Below are 19,273 nucleotides of genomic sequence, written 5' to 3'. Positions count from 1 at the left end.
GGGATCAATAAAATATCTATCTATCTATCTATCCAATTTACATACTTTGGAAACTAACAACTAAAGATAAGCTTCATCTACATAAATTCTATACAGTGATCTCTCCATCTCCTTTAGTAGAACCAACATTTAACGACCAACCATGCTCATGTTGCAGTGACTACAGGGCCCCATCTCTCACAAGATGGTTATTGGAGTATGGCTATATTTTAATTAATTGAAATAGAAAAAGAACAGGACCAAGCTAAATGCATGCTAGTTTTGCTTGTGAATTGATTTGATTAATACAAAGAGGTAGAGTATTGCGACCATTCACTGAGTGGGAGTACGTGAAGTGATCGACCTTTACAATCAGGTCCGCGCTCAATATTAAAAAGGCGGGACTTTGGGGTAGTTTTTCGGAGTTAGACTGCGACCAATCACTGAGCAGGATTCATTTGAAACGGCGAATAAAAATAACACAAGTGCAAGCGGAGCAGCCATTGTTGTAAGTGGACCGGTGTTTGGAGTGGCTTTGACTCATCAGGCTTGGGTGAGGTAAAGTATCTAGCAAGTTTCTCTTCTTGTTCTTCACTCTTCATTCCTCATCTGTTAGGGCACAGCAGTGTAGTAAGAATGGCTCCAGGACAGAGTTTAGTGTGAGATGTGGGAATTCTGGGAGAGTCTCCCGGATAAACACATTTATACCAGGTGCAGTTCCTGAGATAACGTACTGAGGAATCAGGGCTGCAGCTTGATGACCTTTGGCTCATATGGGAGGTTGAAGAGGTGATAGACGAGAGTTACAGGAGGTAGTCACAGTTAGGTTGCCGGAGACAGAAGGAGAGGAAATTCACAGCCCATGCAATGTACACCCGCTGCCATACCCCTCAATAATAAGTATCCAGCTTTCAATACTATTGAGAGAGATGACCTACTGGTGGGGCTGGGGGTGGAGGGAGGTGTGAAACTACAGTGACTGGGTCTCTGGCACTGAGTCTGGTACTGTGGCTCAGAAGAACAGGGAGGTGAGAGGACTGCAGTGTTGATAGGAGATTCTCTTTCAGAGGAACTGAGATGAGGTTCTGCGAGCTCAATGGAGTCACCCAATGGTATGTTGCCTCCCTGGTGCCAGGATGAAGGACGTTTCGGATCTGGTCCATGGCATTCTCAAGGGCAAGGCTGAACAGCCAGAAGTCTTGATACATATTGATACAAATGATATTATTAGACAAGGTGAGCAGGTCTTGAATAGAGACTATAGAGAGCTACGTAGAAAGCTCCAGGACCTCCAGGGTAGTAATCTCTGGATTGCTGCCCATGCCATGTGCCAATGAGGGTAAGAATAGGATAATTTGGCAGGGGAACGCAGGGCTGGGGAACTGGTATAGAGGAAAGAGGTTCAGAATTAAGGATCATTGGGATCCCTTCTGGGGAATGTACAACCTGTACAAAAGAGATGGGTTAGACCTGAAGCTAAGGGGGAGCAATATCCTTGTGAGCAGGTTTGCTGGAGGTGTTCGGGGGGCGGGGGGGGGGCGAGATATTTAATTTGGCAGCGGGATGGGAACCAGAGTGATAGTGCTGGGGATGAGGTAGCTGGTTTATAAACAGGTAGTGTGTAGTGAGGAGAGGTGGAAGATAGGGCAACATTGCAGTCAACACGATGAGTTGCATGTAAAAACTGGACAAAATCAAAAACGGTGAATACAGGATTGAAGATGTTATATTTGAATGCATGCCATAATAGAGTCTCTTGTTGGTGCTGGATCCCAAGTTGGGGTATTTCTAGAATGCCTATGAGAGGGCTTTTCAGAGTACTTCATGGTTGAGCCCACTAGGGGATCAATGATTCAGGATTGGGTGTTGTGCCATGGGCCAGAATTGATTAGAGCGCTTAAGGTAAAGGAGCCCTTCAGGTCCAGGGATCATAATATGGTAGAATTCACCCTGCAATTTGAGAAGGAGAAGCTGAAGTCAGACATATTGGTAATACAATGAAATCAAGGGAATTTCAGAGGGATGAGAGAGGAGCTGGCCAAAATTGATTGGAAAAGAACACTGGCAGGGATGACGGCAGAGCAGCAATGGCTGGAGTTTCTTAAATCAATTTGGAAGGTGCAGGATATATTAATCCCAAAGAGGTAGAAGTAGTCTAAAGGAATAATGACACAATCATAGCTGTCAAGAGAAGTGAAAGCCAACATAAAAGCAAAAGAGAGGGCATATATTAGAGCAAAACGTAGTGGGAGGTTAGACGATTGGGAAGCTTTTTAAAAACCAAGAAAAGGTAACTAAAAAAAGTCAATAAGAAGGAAAAGATGGAGTACTAAGGTAAGCTGGCCAATTATATTAAAGAGGATACCAAAAGTTCCTTCAGGTACATAAAGTGTGAAAGAGAGGCAAGAATAGATATTGGAAAATGATGCTGGAGGGGCAATAATGTGGGACAAGGAAATGGTGGATGAACTGAATAAGTATTTTGCATCACTTCACTGTGGAAGGCACTAGCAGTATGCTGGAAGTTTAGGAGTGTCAAGGGGTAGAGGTGTGTGAAGTTGCCATCATTAGGGAGAAGGTGTTTGGAAATCTGAAAAGTGTGAAGGTAGATACTTAAATCACCTGGACCAAATGGTGTACACCCCAGGGTTCTGGAAGAGGTGGCTGAAGAGATTGTGGAGGTATTAGTAATGACATTTCAAGAATCAGCTGATTTTGGCATGGTTCTAGAAGAATGGAAAATTGCAAATGTCACTCCATTCTTCAAGAAGAGAAAAAGGCAGAAGAAAGGAAATAATAGGCCAATTAGTCTGACATCTGTGGGTGGGAAGATTTTGAAGTATATTGTTATGAATGCAGATTCGGGATATTTAAAGGCACATGATAAAATAGGCTGTAGTCAGTATGGTTTCCTCAAGGGAAAATCTTGCCTGACCAACCAGCTGAAATTCTTTGAAGAAATAACTAGCAGGATAGACAAAGGAGAGTCAGTTGCTGTTGTGTACTTGGATTTTCAGAATATAACCTGTGGCCAGGTTTGTGGCTGATACGAAGATAGATGAAGGGGCAGGTAGTTTTGAAGAAGCAGGGAGGCTACAGAAAGACTTACACAGACTAAGAGAATAGGCAAAGAAATGGCAGATGGAATACAGTGCTGGGGAGTGTATGGTCATGCACTTTGGTAGAAGAAATAAAAGTGTAAGTGTGTTTTTAAATGGATAGAAAATACAAAAATCTGAGGTGCAAATGGGAATTGGGAGTCCTTGTGCAGGATTCCCTAAAGGTTAGTTGGTAGGTTGAGTCACTGGTGAGGAAAGCAAATGTGATGTTAGCATTCATTTCAAGAGGACTAGAATATAAAAGTCACAATGTAATGTTGAGGCATTATAAGGCACTGGTGAGGCCTGACTGGAATATTGAGAGCAATTTTAGGCCTTTCATCTACGAAAGGGTGCGCTGTCCTTGGAAAGAGTTCAAATGAGGTTCATGAAAATGTTTCTGGGATTGAAAGGCTTGTCATATGACGAGCCTCTGATGGCTCTGGGCCTGTACTCACTGGAATCCAGAAGAATGAGGGGTGACCTTATTGAAACCTGAAAATGTTGAAAGGCCTCAATAGAGTGGATGTGGAGAGAATGCTTTCTGTGCTATGGGAGTTGAAGATCAGAGGGCACAGTCTCAGAATAGAGGGTTGTCCTTTTAGAATGAGGATGAGGAAGAATTTCTTTATTCAAAGAGTCAGAGTGGTGCACCTGTGGAATTCATTGCCAGGCGTGGCTGTGCAGGCCAAATCATTAAGTATATTTAAGGCAAAGGTCGATAAATTCTTGATTAGTAAGGGCATGAAGGGATACGGGCAGAAGGCAGGAGACTGGAGCTGAGAGGGAAAATGGACCAGACATCGTAAAATGACAGAGCAGGCACAAAGGGCCAAATGGCCTAGTTCTGCTCCTATCTATAATGGTCTTGTGGTCCTATTACATACAGTACGTCAATTAGTTGATTAATGAAAAGATAACAAAGTCCATTTAAAGCAACCACTTCATTATTCCAGTAGCTTGGGGAAGCACTAAATCAAACAAGCCAAATAAATGTACTGAAATTGTGACACCTGTATGGATGGAAATGGTCTAAAGATCACCGCATGATTTTTTCTATAGATTTCTTTGGGATAGCCGATCAAAGAGTTGCAAGATAATACACAACATCAGTAAACACATGGTAAATGCATTGTGGAAATACAATAATAAAATCAATTTGATCACATTTTAGTTTTACAGTGCTGTGCAAAAGTCTTAAGCGTATAGCTAGGGAGCCTAAGACTTTTTGCACAGTACTGTGGTAATTTTGCGTATTGCACTGTACTGCTGCCACAAAGAAAAAACAAATTTCATGACGTATGTGAGTAATGATAATTGTGATTCTGATATGGTTCTCTATTGTGGACTGAGTTGGGTGGGGCAAGGAGAGGGGAATCATGGTTGAGAAAAGGGGAAGGGAGAGGGGAGGGAGGAGGAAGCACCAGAGACTTTCTGTAAAGATCAATAAACTAATTGTTTGGAATCAAATGACCCTGCCTGGTGTCTCAAAGCTGGGTGAGACTGCACCCTCACCCCCTAGCACTCCTTCTCTGCCATCTGTCTCATACCCCTCCTGTGGCGCTTCATCCTCACCATTCCCAACATCCTTTGTTCCCACCAGATTTATAAACTCGTTCTCCGCTCTGCTTTGACAAATACAGTCTGAAGCACCCTAGCTATATATATGTGGCCAAGACTTTTTGGCCAGCACTGTTAATGTTCAGGATTTCACATTCATGTTTAATATGAACAGAATTTGGAAAGTGGGTGCTTTGTTGGGAGTATAGCTTATTTCATTGAAGGTAAAGAATTGGTTCTCCAGTCCAAAAATACCATAAAGTGAAAATACCTGTGATGAAGGCAGGAACACCCCAACCAATCATGTAGTAGAATCTCATAGGGCCATAGTTGATGTCACGGACTTCATTCAGCATGCGGTAAATGTGCAGCCCCTCCAAGAACATCCAGGCAAAGGTGCACATATAGAAGAAATGGAGCAGAATAGCAATCACAGTGCAGACAAACTGTGCAAAACAAAGGAGAAGAGGAGTGTGTCAGCTGCATGTCACCTGTTGTATTTAAGTGCAGGTGAGTGCACTGGGAGTCATTTAGAACTTACAGCATAGAAGCAGGCTCCAAACAAGACTCCTTCCTTACCAGTTCTTCAGATCTGACCAGTGTCACCATTTGTTCATACCTCTCGGAAAAAGCATTTCTTTCAATCCATTTGCGCTAATCGCCTCAGCTGTTCCAGATGATATTAAGTTCCACATTCTGAGGTATGAACCCTACAGCAACAAAACTAATCTCAAGGCTCTGAGGTTAAGAATTGAATGTGATATCAATTGTGTTAGCTCGAGCATTCTAAGTTACATTTCATAGAGCCTTGCTATTCATGTATCCCAGTTTTCTGTTGAATGGATGGACCGTATGACATGTTCTTATCTTTCTTTGAATATGGTAGTATTTGAAGCAATTAATCAAGTGTAATATGTTCCCCTCATGTATGAGAAAACTGACTGAAAAATATCTTCACATTCTACACATTACAGAACATTTTAGTTGAATTTAAAAAGGTATTCCTCTTGTTTCTGTAAATAATTATTCCTGTTGTTTGTAATTCATACCACCAGAGGGCAACATTGCTTAGGTTTAAACCACAAATACTGATCAACACATTTCTACTCTTTCTGCTGCAAAAGGCTGGATTTCCTTCTGTGCACCTATTTCAAATTGACTTCCCATTCCTATTCTGACATCCCACGGCCTCCTCTTCCGCCATGATGAGGGCCAACACAGGTTAGAGGAACAACCCCTCATATTCCGTCTAGGTAGCCTCGAACCTGATGACATGGGTATTGATCTTTTTCGCTTCCGGTAATTTCTGTACACTCTCTCCCTCCATTCCTCAGTCTACTTACTCTCTTTCTCACCCTTTCTCTATTCCATCGTCATGTCCTATTAGAATCCTGTATCAGCCTATACTTCTACCTACTTACTTCATCTTCCCGCTCCCCACTCACCAGGTCTCACCTGCCCGTCTGCACTCCTCCCACTTCTTATTCTCGCTCTGGCCTCGTCCTTTCCAGTCCTGATGAAAGGTCCTGGCCCAAAACTCTGACTGTTTAATTCTCTCTATAGGTACTACCCAACTTGCTGAGTTTCTCCAGTATTTTGTGTGTTGCTCAGGATGGCTCTTGTATTCACAGATACTGATGTCTTTCTTTATACTAAACATGAATCCACAACTCCCTTTCCTAATTAACATAGCATTTTACCCAAACATGGTCTTATATTGCACTTAAATCTACAGTTCAATAATGGGAATTTAATCGCTAGTCGTAAAACATAGAGGGAACTTCGTTCTATAGCAGTAAAAGTGATACAGTGATACAGTGTTATTAACACATCTGGAACAAATTGGGGAAGAATGTTCGCAATTCATCTGCAGCCTGATGTTATCATTTCTTATAGGTAAGGCTTATCACCATTAGATCTCATCTGAAAAAATATCACTACAGTTGAATGAAAATTCATTTCCCACTGGCAGCCTCTATGTATGGCAGTAACAGTGCCTTGTACTTGGCTTCTGCAATTCTTGCCATTGAAGCCTATGGAACTTGGGAGGCACAACAGAACAATATCTATTGAATGATAGATAGAAAATTTTCAGAGAAATTGAATCATGATGAGGGAAAAAGAATGGTGGAAGAACTCAAGTCAGTCACGCAACATTTGTGTAAAAAAGGTTTATGTCAAACCCCTTTTGCCTCCACAGACGCAGCTTGACCCATCGAGTTTTTCCCAGGGAATTTTTTGATCTGGATTTGAGAATCTGTAGTCTCTACTGTCATGTGACAATTAGGTTCGAACTCTTTATGCTTTGAGTACCCAGTTATGATAGAATTAATTTATCCACTGGCTTAAGCACTGTATGTTGTATAGTGTAATGAAGTGCAGGATTTGAAGGCACATTAACGTGCTCTATTGGCTTCACACAAAGCCATTCACTGATTTAAGGACTCCAATGTCGTACACTGTCCTACCACAGACACCAAACTGTTCATCATTGTATAACACTTACCGGATTATCTGCCTGGTTAATGCCAAAGAGAAAGATGAGCTCAGAGAAGAAGAGTGCCACAACCATGTTCTTGCTAATGCTGTGCTGGTTTGAGCGAAGGGACCTCAGTAACAGGAGTATCAGAAAGGACAGCAGCAGGGCACCGAGTGTGACGCCCACGGTGGAGTAGGTGACCAGCTTCAGGGGCAGGATTTCACCATTCTGAGTGGCGAGCAGGAATTTAATACAGAAACAATAGTTATATAACGACGTGTATATCGTACGTACCTCCCTTTAGATAGATATTTTGTAAACCCTCCCCTAGAAGGAATAGCACAGGTCAGCTCACATGCTAGAATGTAAGAAGCTGTAGTCAGCAGTGGACTCTGCCCAGTACATCTCAGACACATCCCTCCCCAACATTGCCAGGATCTATAGGCAGTGCTGCCCCAAGAAAGCAACACCTATCATCAAAGGGTCCTACTATTCGGACCACACCGTCTTTTGCAGACGCCATCAGGCAGGAGGTACAGGAGCCTGCAGTCACCCACCGCCAGTTTCAACGTCAGCTACTTACCTTCAACCATTTGGTTCTTGAACCAACCGGTAAAAACCTAGTCACTTTTAGATTCGGTTTTAGCATTGCTTAAAGGGGTTTAGCAATGCTATGACCACTTTGGTCATTTGGCACTAAAATGCAATTTGCGTTATTTTGATCTAATTTTGTTTTCTTGAAAATTTGTGACTAATTTGTTTTTCTGTGAAAGCTGCTTATATGATGCCATGCATCTGTAATGACATGCATACATGTACTCATAAATATGACAATAAACTTTACTTATTTAAATTTTAATTTATAATTCATTAGTACGCATTTCACTAGTACACGTACTTTGAATGGATAATTTCCCTGTCTACATCAACATTCCGATGACTCAAGCAATACACTGCTAGCATAGAGCAAAATTGTTGCAAGAATTGATCTTCACCAGACCTTCTAACAAAGGAATTCTTCCATGGAATACTTTAGTTGGATTATCAAATTTGTAATATGATGCAGGAAAAGCAACTTTTGGTAATGTTGATTGAGAAATAAATATTGGCCAAGATATCCTGTTCCTTTTCAAAAGCTGCATCTTGGGATATCTAATGCTTATCAGTCAGTCAGCACCTGAGCTTAAAACTTCATCTGAAAACCCACAGTCATATGACTCCCTCCACACTCTCTCAGAATGCACTTTTCTTATTTATTCACAGGATTTAGATGTCACTAGGAAGACCAACATATATTGCTCATTCCCTTTATTGCCCGTGTCCTGAGTGGCTCTATACAGGTATACACTTAGATTCTGGTGCTCATGTCTCTTGAGTGAGACTTGAACTGGCAACCTTCTGATTTAGAAACAAAAAGAAAAGCAAGCGCAAAAATAAATTATCTGACAAGCAAACTCCCACAGTGGAGGAATCCAATATTATTTAGCTCTGTAAACTTCCAAATCACGCCAACAACACCTTTGGGTGGCATTGATTAGTAAGGGCGTTAAAGGTTAAGAGGAGCCGGTGGGTGAATGCAGCTGAGAAGGAAAATACATCAGCCATGATCAAATGGCAGAGCAGACTCGATAGGCTGATCAGTCTAATTTTGCTTCTATGTCTTATGATCTTGACTATCCCTTTAAAACGGAGATGAGGAGAAATTTCTTTAGCCAGTGGGTGGTCAGTCTGTGGAATTCATTGCTACAGACGGCCGTGGAGGGAGGTTATTTGGTATATTTAAAGCAGAGGTTGATACTTCTTGATTAGTAAGGGCGACAAAATGGATGGGGAGAAGGCAGCAGAATGGGGTTGAGAAGGGATATAAAATCAGACAGGATCAAATGGTGGAGCAGGTACAATGGGTCCCACGTCTTACGATCGTACTGCCACTGAAGGCTGCAGCAAGTTTTAAGAGGATGCTGCTTCTCATGAAATCTTCAACTTCAGCATGGGACTCAAGTGATCGAGTAAAGTAGTTCCCTTCATGGCCTACATCGCTGAAACAAGTTTGCCAATCAGTTTAATGTCGCTGTTTGTGGGAACTGGAAGTCTGGCAGCTGTGTTTACCTTTAATACAACAATGACTGTACTTCAAAGTGTTCCATCAGGTGTGAGGTTATGAAAGGCTCTGTGTAAAATATAGATTCATTCTTTCCCTGACCTTTCCTTCTACTTAATAACGCTTCAGGTTTTTAAAACTCAAGTCTAATGCTGCTTAATTGCTTCCTTTTTAATCCTGTCTCGATTTACCTATTTTAGGTTCGGGTTCGCCGTGTGCTTTGGGGCTTCACTGGAGTTTCTCAGGAAAACAAAATACTACCCACTCCAGAGCTCCCACTCCAAACCACAAAGCGACATAAACAAAACATACCAGAAGAGCTCAATCAACTTTAATTTAAATGTTAATGTTATGCAAATATGCATTCAATCTTCTTATGAGAACCGGAATGCTATGTCAAGAATAATATAATGGATCTCATCACAATCCAAATAAGCTACGTACTTCAGACTACCTTGTTATTAAAACACACTTATATATAAAAGGCCTGCCCCACAGTCAGAGAGTGTGGTGTGATTTACCTCGCGTCTGGAAATATCCATGAGAACGGCAAAGCTGGTCATGTGATTACACTGGCAACTGATGTGGCTCTCGTTCCTGAAGACTAATTCACACCCTTTGGACGACCAGCCTCCTGTTCCACCGACGCTGCACCGAAGACAGACCAGAAAATGACAAAGATAAATTACTTCCAGTAACAATAAGCCTAACTGAAAAGTGTAGATAGAATGGATGTGGAGAGAACATTTCCAATAGTGGGAGAGTCTGGGACCAAAGGGCACAGCCTCAGAGTACAAGGACAGCTCCTTAGAACTCAGTTGAGGAGGAATTTCTTTAGATAGAGGGTGGTGACACTGTGGAATTCATTGAATTGAATTGACTTTATTTCTTACATCCTTCGTATAAATGAGGAGTAAAAATCGTTACGTTAAGTCTCCATCTAAATGTGCAGTCATAGTAATTTATAATAATTTATAAAAATACAACAGTCAATGTAATATTGAGTACATTCAAATCAGCGTGAGTTCATCAGTTCTTCTCCTGGTGTAAGAAGCTGTCCCGGAGCCTGTTGGTCCTGGCTTTTATGCTGTGGTACCGTTTCCCAGATAGTAGCAGCTGGAATAGATTGTGGCGGGGATGACTTGTGTCCCCAGTGATCCTATGGGCCCTTTTTACACACCTGTCCTTGTAAATGCCCTGAATCATGGGAAATTCACATCTATGGATGTGCTGGGCTGTCCGCACCACTCTCTGCAGAAATCCTACGATTAATTTCAGTTACAGTTTACAGTTTACAGTTACAGTTAATTTCAGTACAGTTCCCATACCAGGCAGTGATGCAGCTCGTCAGGATGCTCTCAAATGTGCCCCTGTAGAACGTTCGGGGCCCATCCCAAACTTCATCAACAGCCTGAGGTGAAAGAGGTGCTGTTGTGCCTTTCTCACCACACAGCTGGTATGTACAGACCACGTGAGGTCCTCAGTGATGAGGATGCTGAAGAATTTAAAGCTGTTTACCTTCTCAACCACAGATCCATTAATGTCAATAGGGGTTAGCCCATCTCCATTCCTCCTGAAATCCACAACCAGCTCCTTTGTTTTTGCAACATTGAGGGAGAGGTTGTTTTCTTGACACCACTGTGTCAGAGAGCTCACTTCTTCCCTGAAGGCCACCTCATTATTGTTTGAGAAAAAGCTAATCAATATAGTGCTGTCGGCAAATTTAATTAGCAGATTGAAGCTGTGGGTGGTGATACAGTCATGGATATACACGGAGTAAAGGAGGGGACTCAGTACGTAGCCCTGAGGGGCTCCTGTGTTGAGAGTGAGAGGGTTGGAGGTGAGGGAGCCCACTCTTACAACCTGCTGGCAATCTGACAGGAAGTCCAGGATCCAGCTACACAAGGCAGGATCAAGACCGAGATCTCTGAGCTTCTTGTGGAGCCTGGATGGAACTATGGCATTGAATGCTGAACTGTAGTCCAAGAACAGCATTCTCACACAAGCATCCTTCTTCTCCAAATGTGTAAAGACGGTATTAGAGCTGTGGCTATTGCATCATCTGTCGATCAGTTGCGTCGGTAGGCGAATTGTAGGGGGTCTAGTGTGGGTGGTAGCAAGCTGCAGATGTAGTCCTTGACCAGCCTCTCAAAGCATTTGCTTATTATTGAAGTGAGTGTGACAGGATGCCAGTTGTTCAGGTGTGTTAGCTTGGTCTTTTTTGGTACAGGGAAAATGGGGGACAATTTGAAGGAGGAGGGCACTCTACACTGGGAGGGGGAAGAGATTTAAAATGTCAGCAAACACACCTGCCAGTTGTGCTGCGCACATCCTGAATACTCGCTCTGGGATTCCATCTGCCCCCACAGCCTTGCGACTGTCCACTCATTGGAAGCATCTACGTACCCCAGCCTCAGAGATGACCAGGTTGCAGGTTGTAGCGGTGGCTTTCCTCGGAGGCTCAGAGTTAGCGACATCGAACCGAGCAGAAAAGCGATTGAGCTCATCTGGGAGAGAGGCCGCGATGTTGGTGGCTCCGCAACATTTGGCTTTGAAGTCTGTGATTGTATGCAGCCCTCGTCACAAGTCAACTGACTGCCACAGAAGGCCGTGGCAACAAAGTCATTGAGTATACTTAAAGCAGAGATTAGTAGGCTTCTGATCAGTAAGGGCATCAAAGCATAGGGGGAAGTGTCAGGATAATGCATTGAGAGGGATAATAGATCAGCCATGATGGAATATGGAGCAGACTCAATGGACTAAATGTCCAAATTCTGCTCCCCTGTACTAAAATACTGAGAGCCAATCAAAGCAAAAAAATTCTCTGACTTTGACCATCCTTCCACTCAGCACCTGATTTCTGAGATACAGCACAGCAGAAATTCAGCAGGCTATTAACTTCCCAGGTTTTAACACAAAATTAGAAGGATATTGGAAGAAATAATGAAATTATCTGCACGTGATGAAACTGCCTGGGTCCAGCACATGAGCGCTTTTACAAAGGAAGCACGGTATCGCCTCTACTTTCTTTAAATTTGCAAAGATTGAGCACATTATCTAAACTTTGACGAACTTCTGGAATAGACGCGTGAGAGACTATATTGACTGGCTGTCTCACAGCCTGGTATGGAAGCTACAAAAAGCAGTGGATGTGGCCCAGTCCATCACGGTTCAAACCTCCTCACCACTGAGCTCATCTACTTGTAGCACTATCGCAGGAAAGCAGCATTTACCATCAAGGACCCCCGCCATCCAGGTCATGCTCTCCTCGTGCTGCTGGCATCAGGAGAAAGGCACAGGAGTCACAGGACCCACGCCACCAGATTCAGGAACAGTTATTCCCCTCAACCATCGGGCTCATGAACCGGAGAGGATAACTTCACTCAATTTCTCTCCCCATCACTGAACTCCTCCCACTGAACTGAACTCGCTTTTTACTCTTCATTTCATGTTCTCAATATTTATTATTTAATTTTTATTATTGATATTATTTTTTTTTATTTTTGTATTTACATAGTTTGTTGGTTTGTTTTTGTACATTGGCTGTTGTCCGTTCTGTGGGACACAGTCTTGAATTGATTCTATTGTGTTTCTTGTATTTACTGTGACTGCGCACAAGAAAATGAATTTCAGAACTATATATGGTGATGTATATGTACTTTGATAATAAATTTACTTTGAGCTTTGAAACCCTCCATTTATTTTTCTGATGCAGTATTTTGCACATTAATATACAGCACAGCATGTACGTCCACACAAAACACTAGGAAGTATTAAAATATCATACAATCACACAGAGGAACTCGCTTGGCCATTTGAATTTACACCACCCTGCAGCAGATTAATATCATCAGTCCATCCCTTCTTTTACCTTCCTATGAAACCATTCTCTCTCATATAGACATCAGTTCCCACCTGATATCTACTTTGCCTCTTACCTTCATTTACTCCTACTCTGAATTGTTTCTATAATCTACAGGTTCACTTTTAAGGGCTTGGTACAACTCATGATCTCAGCTTTATTTTTCTTTTGTCTTCTTTTGCACATTGTTTGTCAGCCTTTGTTTATATATAATTTTTCATAAAATTCTAAGGTGCATTTCTTTTTTCCCTGTAATTGCCTGCAAGAAAATAAATCTCCAAGTAGCATATGGTAACATATACTTAGTTTGATAATAAACTTACTTTGAACTTTGATCTACCTACAACCACAGATAATTTGCAGGGATCAATTAACCTACCAGTTCACTTTTTGCCATGCGAGATGAATTGTGTGGCGGGGGGAGGGGAGAATATGCAAATTCCACAGACAACCCAAATCCAAAGTTTAGGATCAAATTACTGTTAATGGTGCATGAATTTGCAGCACTAACTCCACACCAGTAATAGAAATAAGGTGTTAAGTGTATATTCTGGAGTTAAAATATATGGAAATATTAATTTCACCAACAGCCAATCTTCAGATTTGAATGTGAGTTGCAGATTGAATTTAATATGCAGCTCATAACAATTAGACCTCAGATGCCTGCATATGCACGAATGCGGCCTAGAGTTAGTGGAGATTAACACTGATGTTGGGTGTCTGGAGTGTGGGTGTGAAGAAGGTGGTGTTTGAAAACTATATATAATTCAAAGGAAGCACTGTAGATATATTGTAACTATAGAATTGTCCTGTTGCCACCTTCGAAGTATAAAGAATGCCATGTAATATTCAGTCAAGCAGATCTCTTCTTGCAAGGGAGTCTCAATATGATGCCTGTGGCTCATTTTTGTTGAATAAACGCTTTTATATCCATTAGCTCCAGTGTCTCTCTCCAGTGACTTTGTTCACATTACAACACAAGGAATACTTCACCTAAGTGAATCTGGACATCCTTTGACTCAGTCCTTTACTTGTGCCCAGCTATTTGAGCTCAGCTGTACACACAATAAATCTAACATGCCATAGGTTGTGACAAAGCAAGGCAGCCAATGTCAGGATTCTCCATATGTACTGAACCATTTCAGCCATAGCTGCAAGAGCATCTATACACAAGCCTTCTGCAGGCACAAATGTGAATATATGAAGGATATCAAAGAGTTGTCAGAACCAACGGAACTTGCTGGCTTTAGGAAAAGAGCCAATAGTTAAAGATTTCTTTTTAAAAATGTATTAATTCATTAGATGAGCATTACTAAATATTCCTGAACTAATGGGGCAAATCAAAGAGAAGCAGATTAATGGGTCTGGAATTATATTTGGAGCAGGCGAGACATGGACAGTAGATTTGCTTCTGTTGTTGAATTAAGTGTGCTTTTATAACAATAGAGGAACTTGATTATACTAACTTTGTAATTCCTGATTTTCTAAACAACTTTAATTTAAATTTCCTAATGTCTGGGTAGGAATTGAACTTGTGCCTCAAATACACAATTCACTCCAGTAACTCATAGGCTCAGGCTGGTGAAAGCCTGGCACTTTTCCACAAGAATAATTAGAAATAATCACCTATTGATGGCATTAGACAGGATGGCCCCTTCCCTTCTTGTCGCTTCAGTTATTAGGTCACTAGGCCTGTAGAAATCATAATTCCAGCGGCTTAAAATGGAAAATCCCATTTTGATCTTGACTTCTGAGAGACTAGGCTCTAGTAAAACCAAATGAAAGCAGCTATGATTTACTTTACTAGACTGAAAATAGTTTTTTTTTAATTTAGGAATACAGCATAGAACGGGCCCTTCCAGCCCAAAAAGCCACACTGTCTAGCAACCAACCTATTTAACACCAGCCTAACCACAGGACAATTTACAATGACCAATTAACTTACTGACCAGTACATCTTTGGACTGTGGGAGGAAACCAGAGCACCCAGAGGAAACCCAAGTGGTCACAGGGAGAACATACAAACTCCTTACAGATAGTGGTGGAATTGAACTCTCAATGCCCTAACCTGTAATAGTGTCATGCTAACCACTACATTAATGTGTCACCCTTGACTGTCAGACAAAAATAGAGTTTGGAAACTCAAGAGTTTCTTCTGACACAAGACCAGAAGGAAAATCAATCTGTATGCAGTGATAAGAAGCATCCATCACTCTTACATGAGGCTAGGCTGACCAATAGCTTGTTACCATATATCATACCCTTCATTGAATGACCAAATCACCCATTAATGCTCTATTGCATATTTTTTAGACAGCATGCAACTATTTCCCCAAGACATTCAGCATAAGAAATAATAAGGGGTCTTACGGGATGGAATGGTTCCAGAAGACACAAATGGGCTTGGTTCTCTCCTCAGTTTGGAAGAGTTTGTACTGTACCCTAATTGGCTTCTCCAGCTGATGCTGCAGTAATTCATCATTGTCATGTACAGCAATGCTAACGATGGGGCTGTTAATGACAGGCCGCTTCGGAACCCTAGGACACAAGTGGGTCACTTCATCAGTACACAGAAGTTTAATTAACAAATAATATCTATTTCTACATTTGTGCATTGAGTGTTGTGCAAATTTACAAGTTCATATTTACCTTAGACTTCTTTTGTCAGGATCGTACTGTGCAGGTAAAAGCTCTCCCAGTGACCAGTAGATGATTATACTGGCAATGGCATCGTCCTCATTTGGATCAGGGTGTCGCTTCTTTCTGTTCAAAGGTGTACTTTCCTTTTCAGGTGAGGAGGTCGGGAGTTTGGAGATTTCTGGCAAAGAACATGCGTCGAATCAGTGTTGTGCAATGTTAAAACTTGCTTGTAACAACTGATGTTGCAAGCTGTTGGAAAATTCTGGAAGAGTTGAGAATCTGCTTGGAAAGTGGCAAGACAACCCTTATCCAATGTTATGGAGGTCTAGGACGCTCATGTCTAATTGCTGCATGTCTCCTTCTTCAATTGTCTGATATCATGCTACCAGAAGGAGCAATTAACCTTCTTCGTGAACTAAGAGGAACCAGAGCTATTCAAACTGCAAAGCAATACAACTACTTGCATGATTTTTGAGATAATGTGGCAACATACTTGGAAACAAAGGAAGACTCGTCATGTCGATCAGTGTCAAGATGAAGGTTAATGCAGAAATTTCAGACTGTATATTGTCATTTGTAAAATTGTAAATATTATATCTAACTTCTTGATTTAAAAAAACAAATCTTTTAAACAATCAATACTTAAGACTTAAAAAAAAACAATATGGTTATATGGATAGGTATATGGACAGGAAAGGAATGGAAGGTTATGGGCTGAGTGCGGGCCAGTGGAACTAGGTGAGAGTAAGTGTTCGGCATGGACTAGAAGGGCCGAGATGGCCTGTTTCTGTGCTGTAACTGTTATATGGTTATAGCAAGAAATACTGATTGAACCATACAGTCAGCGCTTTGAACAGCCAAGTCTCCTAATTTGTACAATATAAAGCTCCCAGAGTTTAAAAGTGGCACCTGATCAAAATGATTACATTGCAGTCAATCCTCAGAAATGGAGCATTGTCCATTCCACTTTATGTATATTAGGCAGAAGCCTCATCAATTCCAATTTATCCTTACTCACTCACTTGCTTAGCATTACAGGAGGTTCCCAGATTACAGCAGGGTTCCATCCCTGTGAACTGTTCAAAAGCCAAATAGTTCACAAGTTGCAAAGAAGCTGTGAGCTGAGTTCCCAGGCAGCAGAAGTTGCCTGGTTGCCTGAGGTCCTGCAGTAACTGCCAAATCCAAACCGCCAGTCTCCCAGTCACTTGTTTCTTGGAAGGGTTCTACACAAGTAATGCATTTGCAAAGATGAGGAAGGTCTAAAATTGATTAGAACAATTTTTTTTCTTTGAGTTATTCTTTTGAACTTCTATTCTTCATTGAGTTACAATTACTTTACTAAAACATTTCCACATATATAGGAACTGGTATATGGGTAATGTCAGTGGTAACAGATACATCAATGGGTACAAATTACTCTTCATATATGCTTTAAGATTTTTGAGCCTTTTGTGGAAAAACTCTCAAATAAACTTTTGTTTTATGAATATTCTGTAGATATATTAGTAGAGCTAATAGGACTTGATGTTACATCAATCCCTATGATAAGTCCGCTCTCTTGATGTTGGCAGTAGGCTTGGAGTGGTGATGAGGAGGGTAGCGGAGGCCAGTCAGATGGAGACGCTCATGGAGTGAGTACTGTTTTGGATTCGCTCCATAACCTTTACTTTTTTTAACCTTTGATCACCCTTATTCAGCTTATTTTTACCTATACCGAAAGTTTCTTTGTTAATTTTTTTTGGATTTACTGCCAAGAGTTTGTTGTGAACTTTTGAAGATATGCAAACAGAAATGGCTCTCAGGTCTAAGGGACGGGATCCCGGACGCAATCCGAACGGTAACGGAAAAAAGCAGGCTCCACCACAACAAACTCAGTTAACTTTTGAATTGTTTATGGAGGTTTAGGATAAAAAATTAGCTGAACTACAACAATTTTTTAAAGAAGATATAAAGGCTTTTCAAGAGTACATGGATAAGACGGATTTAGTAATTATACAGCAATAAGCTCTTATTGTGTCTCTGCAAGAAGATGCTCGGAAGCGAGATTTGACTATTGAAAAACTGCAACAGGATTTAATTTTGACCATTAAGCTGATGGAAGCCCTTAAAGCCAAGCGTGACAATTTTGAGAATCGGTCCAGAAGACAGAACTTAAGTATACTTGGTCTTCCAGACGGCATAGAAAAAGACGACCCTTCGAAATATTTTGCTCAACTTTTAAAAGAAGCGTTTCTGACGATTTTCCCGAATAACCCCCCTTTATTGGATCGGGCACATAGAATTCGGCGTCGATCATCGAGTGTTACAGACAAACCTTCGGTGGTAATTGTCCGGTTCCATTATGTACATTGCAAAGAACAACTTATAAGAGCAGCTCGTCGGGCAGGAATGATTAAATTCAAAGAATTTTGCTTCCACCTGGTCGAAGACTTTAGTCCTGACCTTTTAAAAAGAAGGTTTCTTTTTAAACCGTTGATGGCTGAATGTTATGAGAAAAATCTGAAACCTGCGCTTCTATACCCTGCGAAGCTTCGAATTTCTCCGTCGAATGCTTCACGACAAATTTTCTTTTCAACTTCAGAAGCGAGAAAATATCTGGAGGAGAACTTCCCTACTGCTACAGACACCAGTCTCTAATAAATGAACGATTCTGATCGTGTAAGATGGTTCTCGATCTCTTAAACCAGAATTAAAATCTGGTTATTGGTGTAGGTTCATCCTACACTTTATACTTAAGTTAAAGTGTGTTTGCGTCATATTAATTGTTTTGCCTTATACACTTTAATCATTTAACTACATACTTGTCCATTAACTTTGTTCCTTCGAAAGTATATTTTTAATTCTTTGAAGGTGAATTTTTCTTTGATTAAGATGGTGGCTTTTTGAAAAAGATTTTTGGTTTTGCTTAAGATGGCGTTATGTTTTTATTTTTTTCGTCTCTTTCCTACAATGCATCGCTTATCATAGCTTAAATATTTTTTGTTTTGTCTGGGCTAGAGCCCGATTTATAATTTTTTTTTAGTGATTATATTTTTATTCTTTTTACAACTAACTATACTTAGAAATATGGTTTTTATTATAGCGATTTTAATTTTTAAAGTTGGGGTGATTCTTTTATATATATCCTTTATATATGGAGTGTTCTTCAGCTGACATGGGGGTAGGATTAGTCTTACATTTTCCCTTTTTAAGTCATATTTTGGCTTTTTCTCTTTTTCTCAGGGGGTGGGGGGGATGGTCTGTTTTCTAATTCTATTTTTTTTTGTACCAGTTTGTGTTAGTTTTTTTATTTGGGCTGTTTTTGAACTTCAAATATGTCTGTGTTGTCGTCACTTCCGAGTCTTCTCATTACTTTTGTTCCTCTTCCGGGTGCATGAGTTTATAAGTTGGTTAACCCTTTCTATACCAAAGGGTTGATTTTAGAATTATGGCTCAGACCATTAATTTTGTGTCTTGGAATACTAATGGTTTAAATCATCCAATTAAACGAAAGAAGATTTTTAAAGTATTCCAAAGACTTAATGCTCATATCATTTTTGTACAAGAAACTCATG

The 19,273-nt window shown here is 40.9% G+C and overlaps 1 protein-coding gene across 2 annotated transcripts in view; it reads right to left on the bottom strand.

The window, feature by feature from the left end:
• The window catches only part of celsr2 (cadherin, EGF LAG seven-pass G-type receptor 2), a 337,925-nt gene that overhangs the window by 22,628 nt on the left and 296,024 nt on the right, over nt 1–19,273 (bottom strand). For both annotated transcript variants that reach the window (XM_059950392.1, XM_059950393.1), the window contains exons 21-25: nt 15,729–15,897; nt 15,450–15,617; nt 9,739–9,865; nt 7,144–7,344; nt 4,909–5,083 (exon numbers count right to left, since the gene is read on the bottom strand). In XM_059950392.1, the coding sequence (XP_059806375.1) occupies nt 4,909–5,083; nt 7,144–7,344; nt 9,739–9,865; nt 15,450–15,617; nt 15,729–15,897 (840 nt within the window). The remainder of the gene's footprint in view (nt 1–4,908; nt 5,084–7,143; nt 7,345–9,738; nt 9,866–15,449; nt 15,618–15,728; nt 15,898–19,273) is intronic.

This window comes from Hypanus sabinus, chromosome 25 (genome assembly GCF_030144855.1).
Source record: "Hypanus sabinus isolate sHypSab1 chromosome 25, sHypSab1.hap1, whole genome shotgun sequence".
NCBI classification, from domain to species: Eukaryota; Metazoa; Chordata; class Chondrichthyes; order Myliobatiformes; family Dasyatidae; genus Hypanus; species Hypanus sabinus.
The sequence above is the reverse complement of the archived record's forward strand: the minus strand, read 5'-3'. Positions and strand labels throughout refer to the sequence as shown.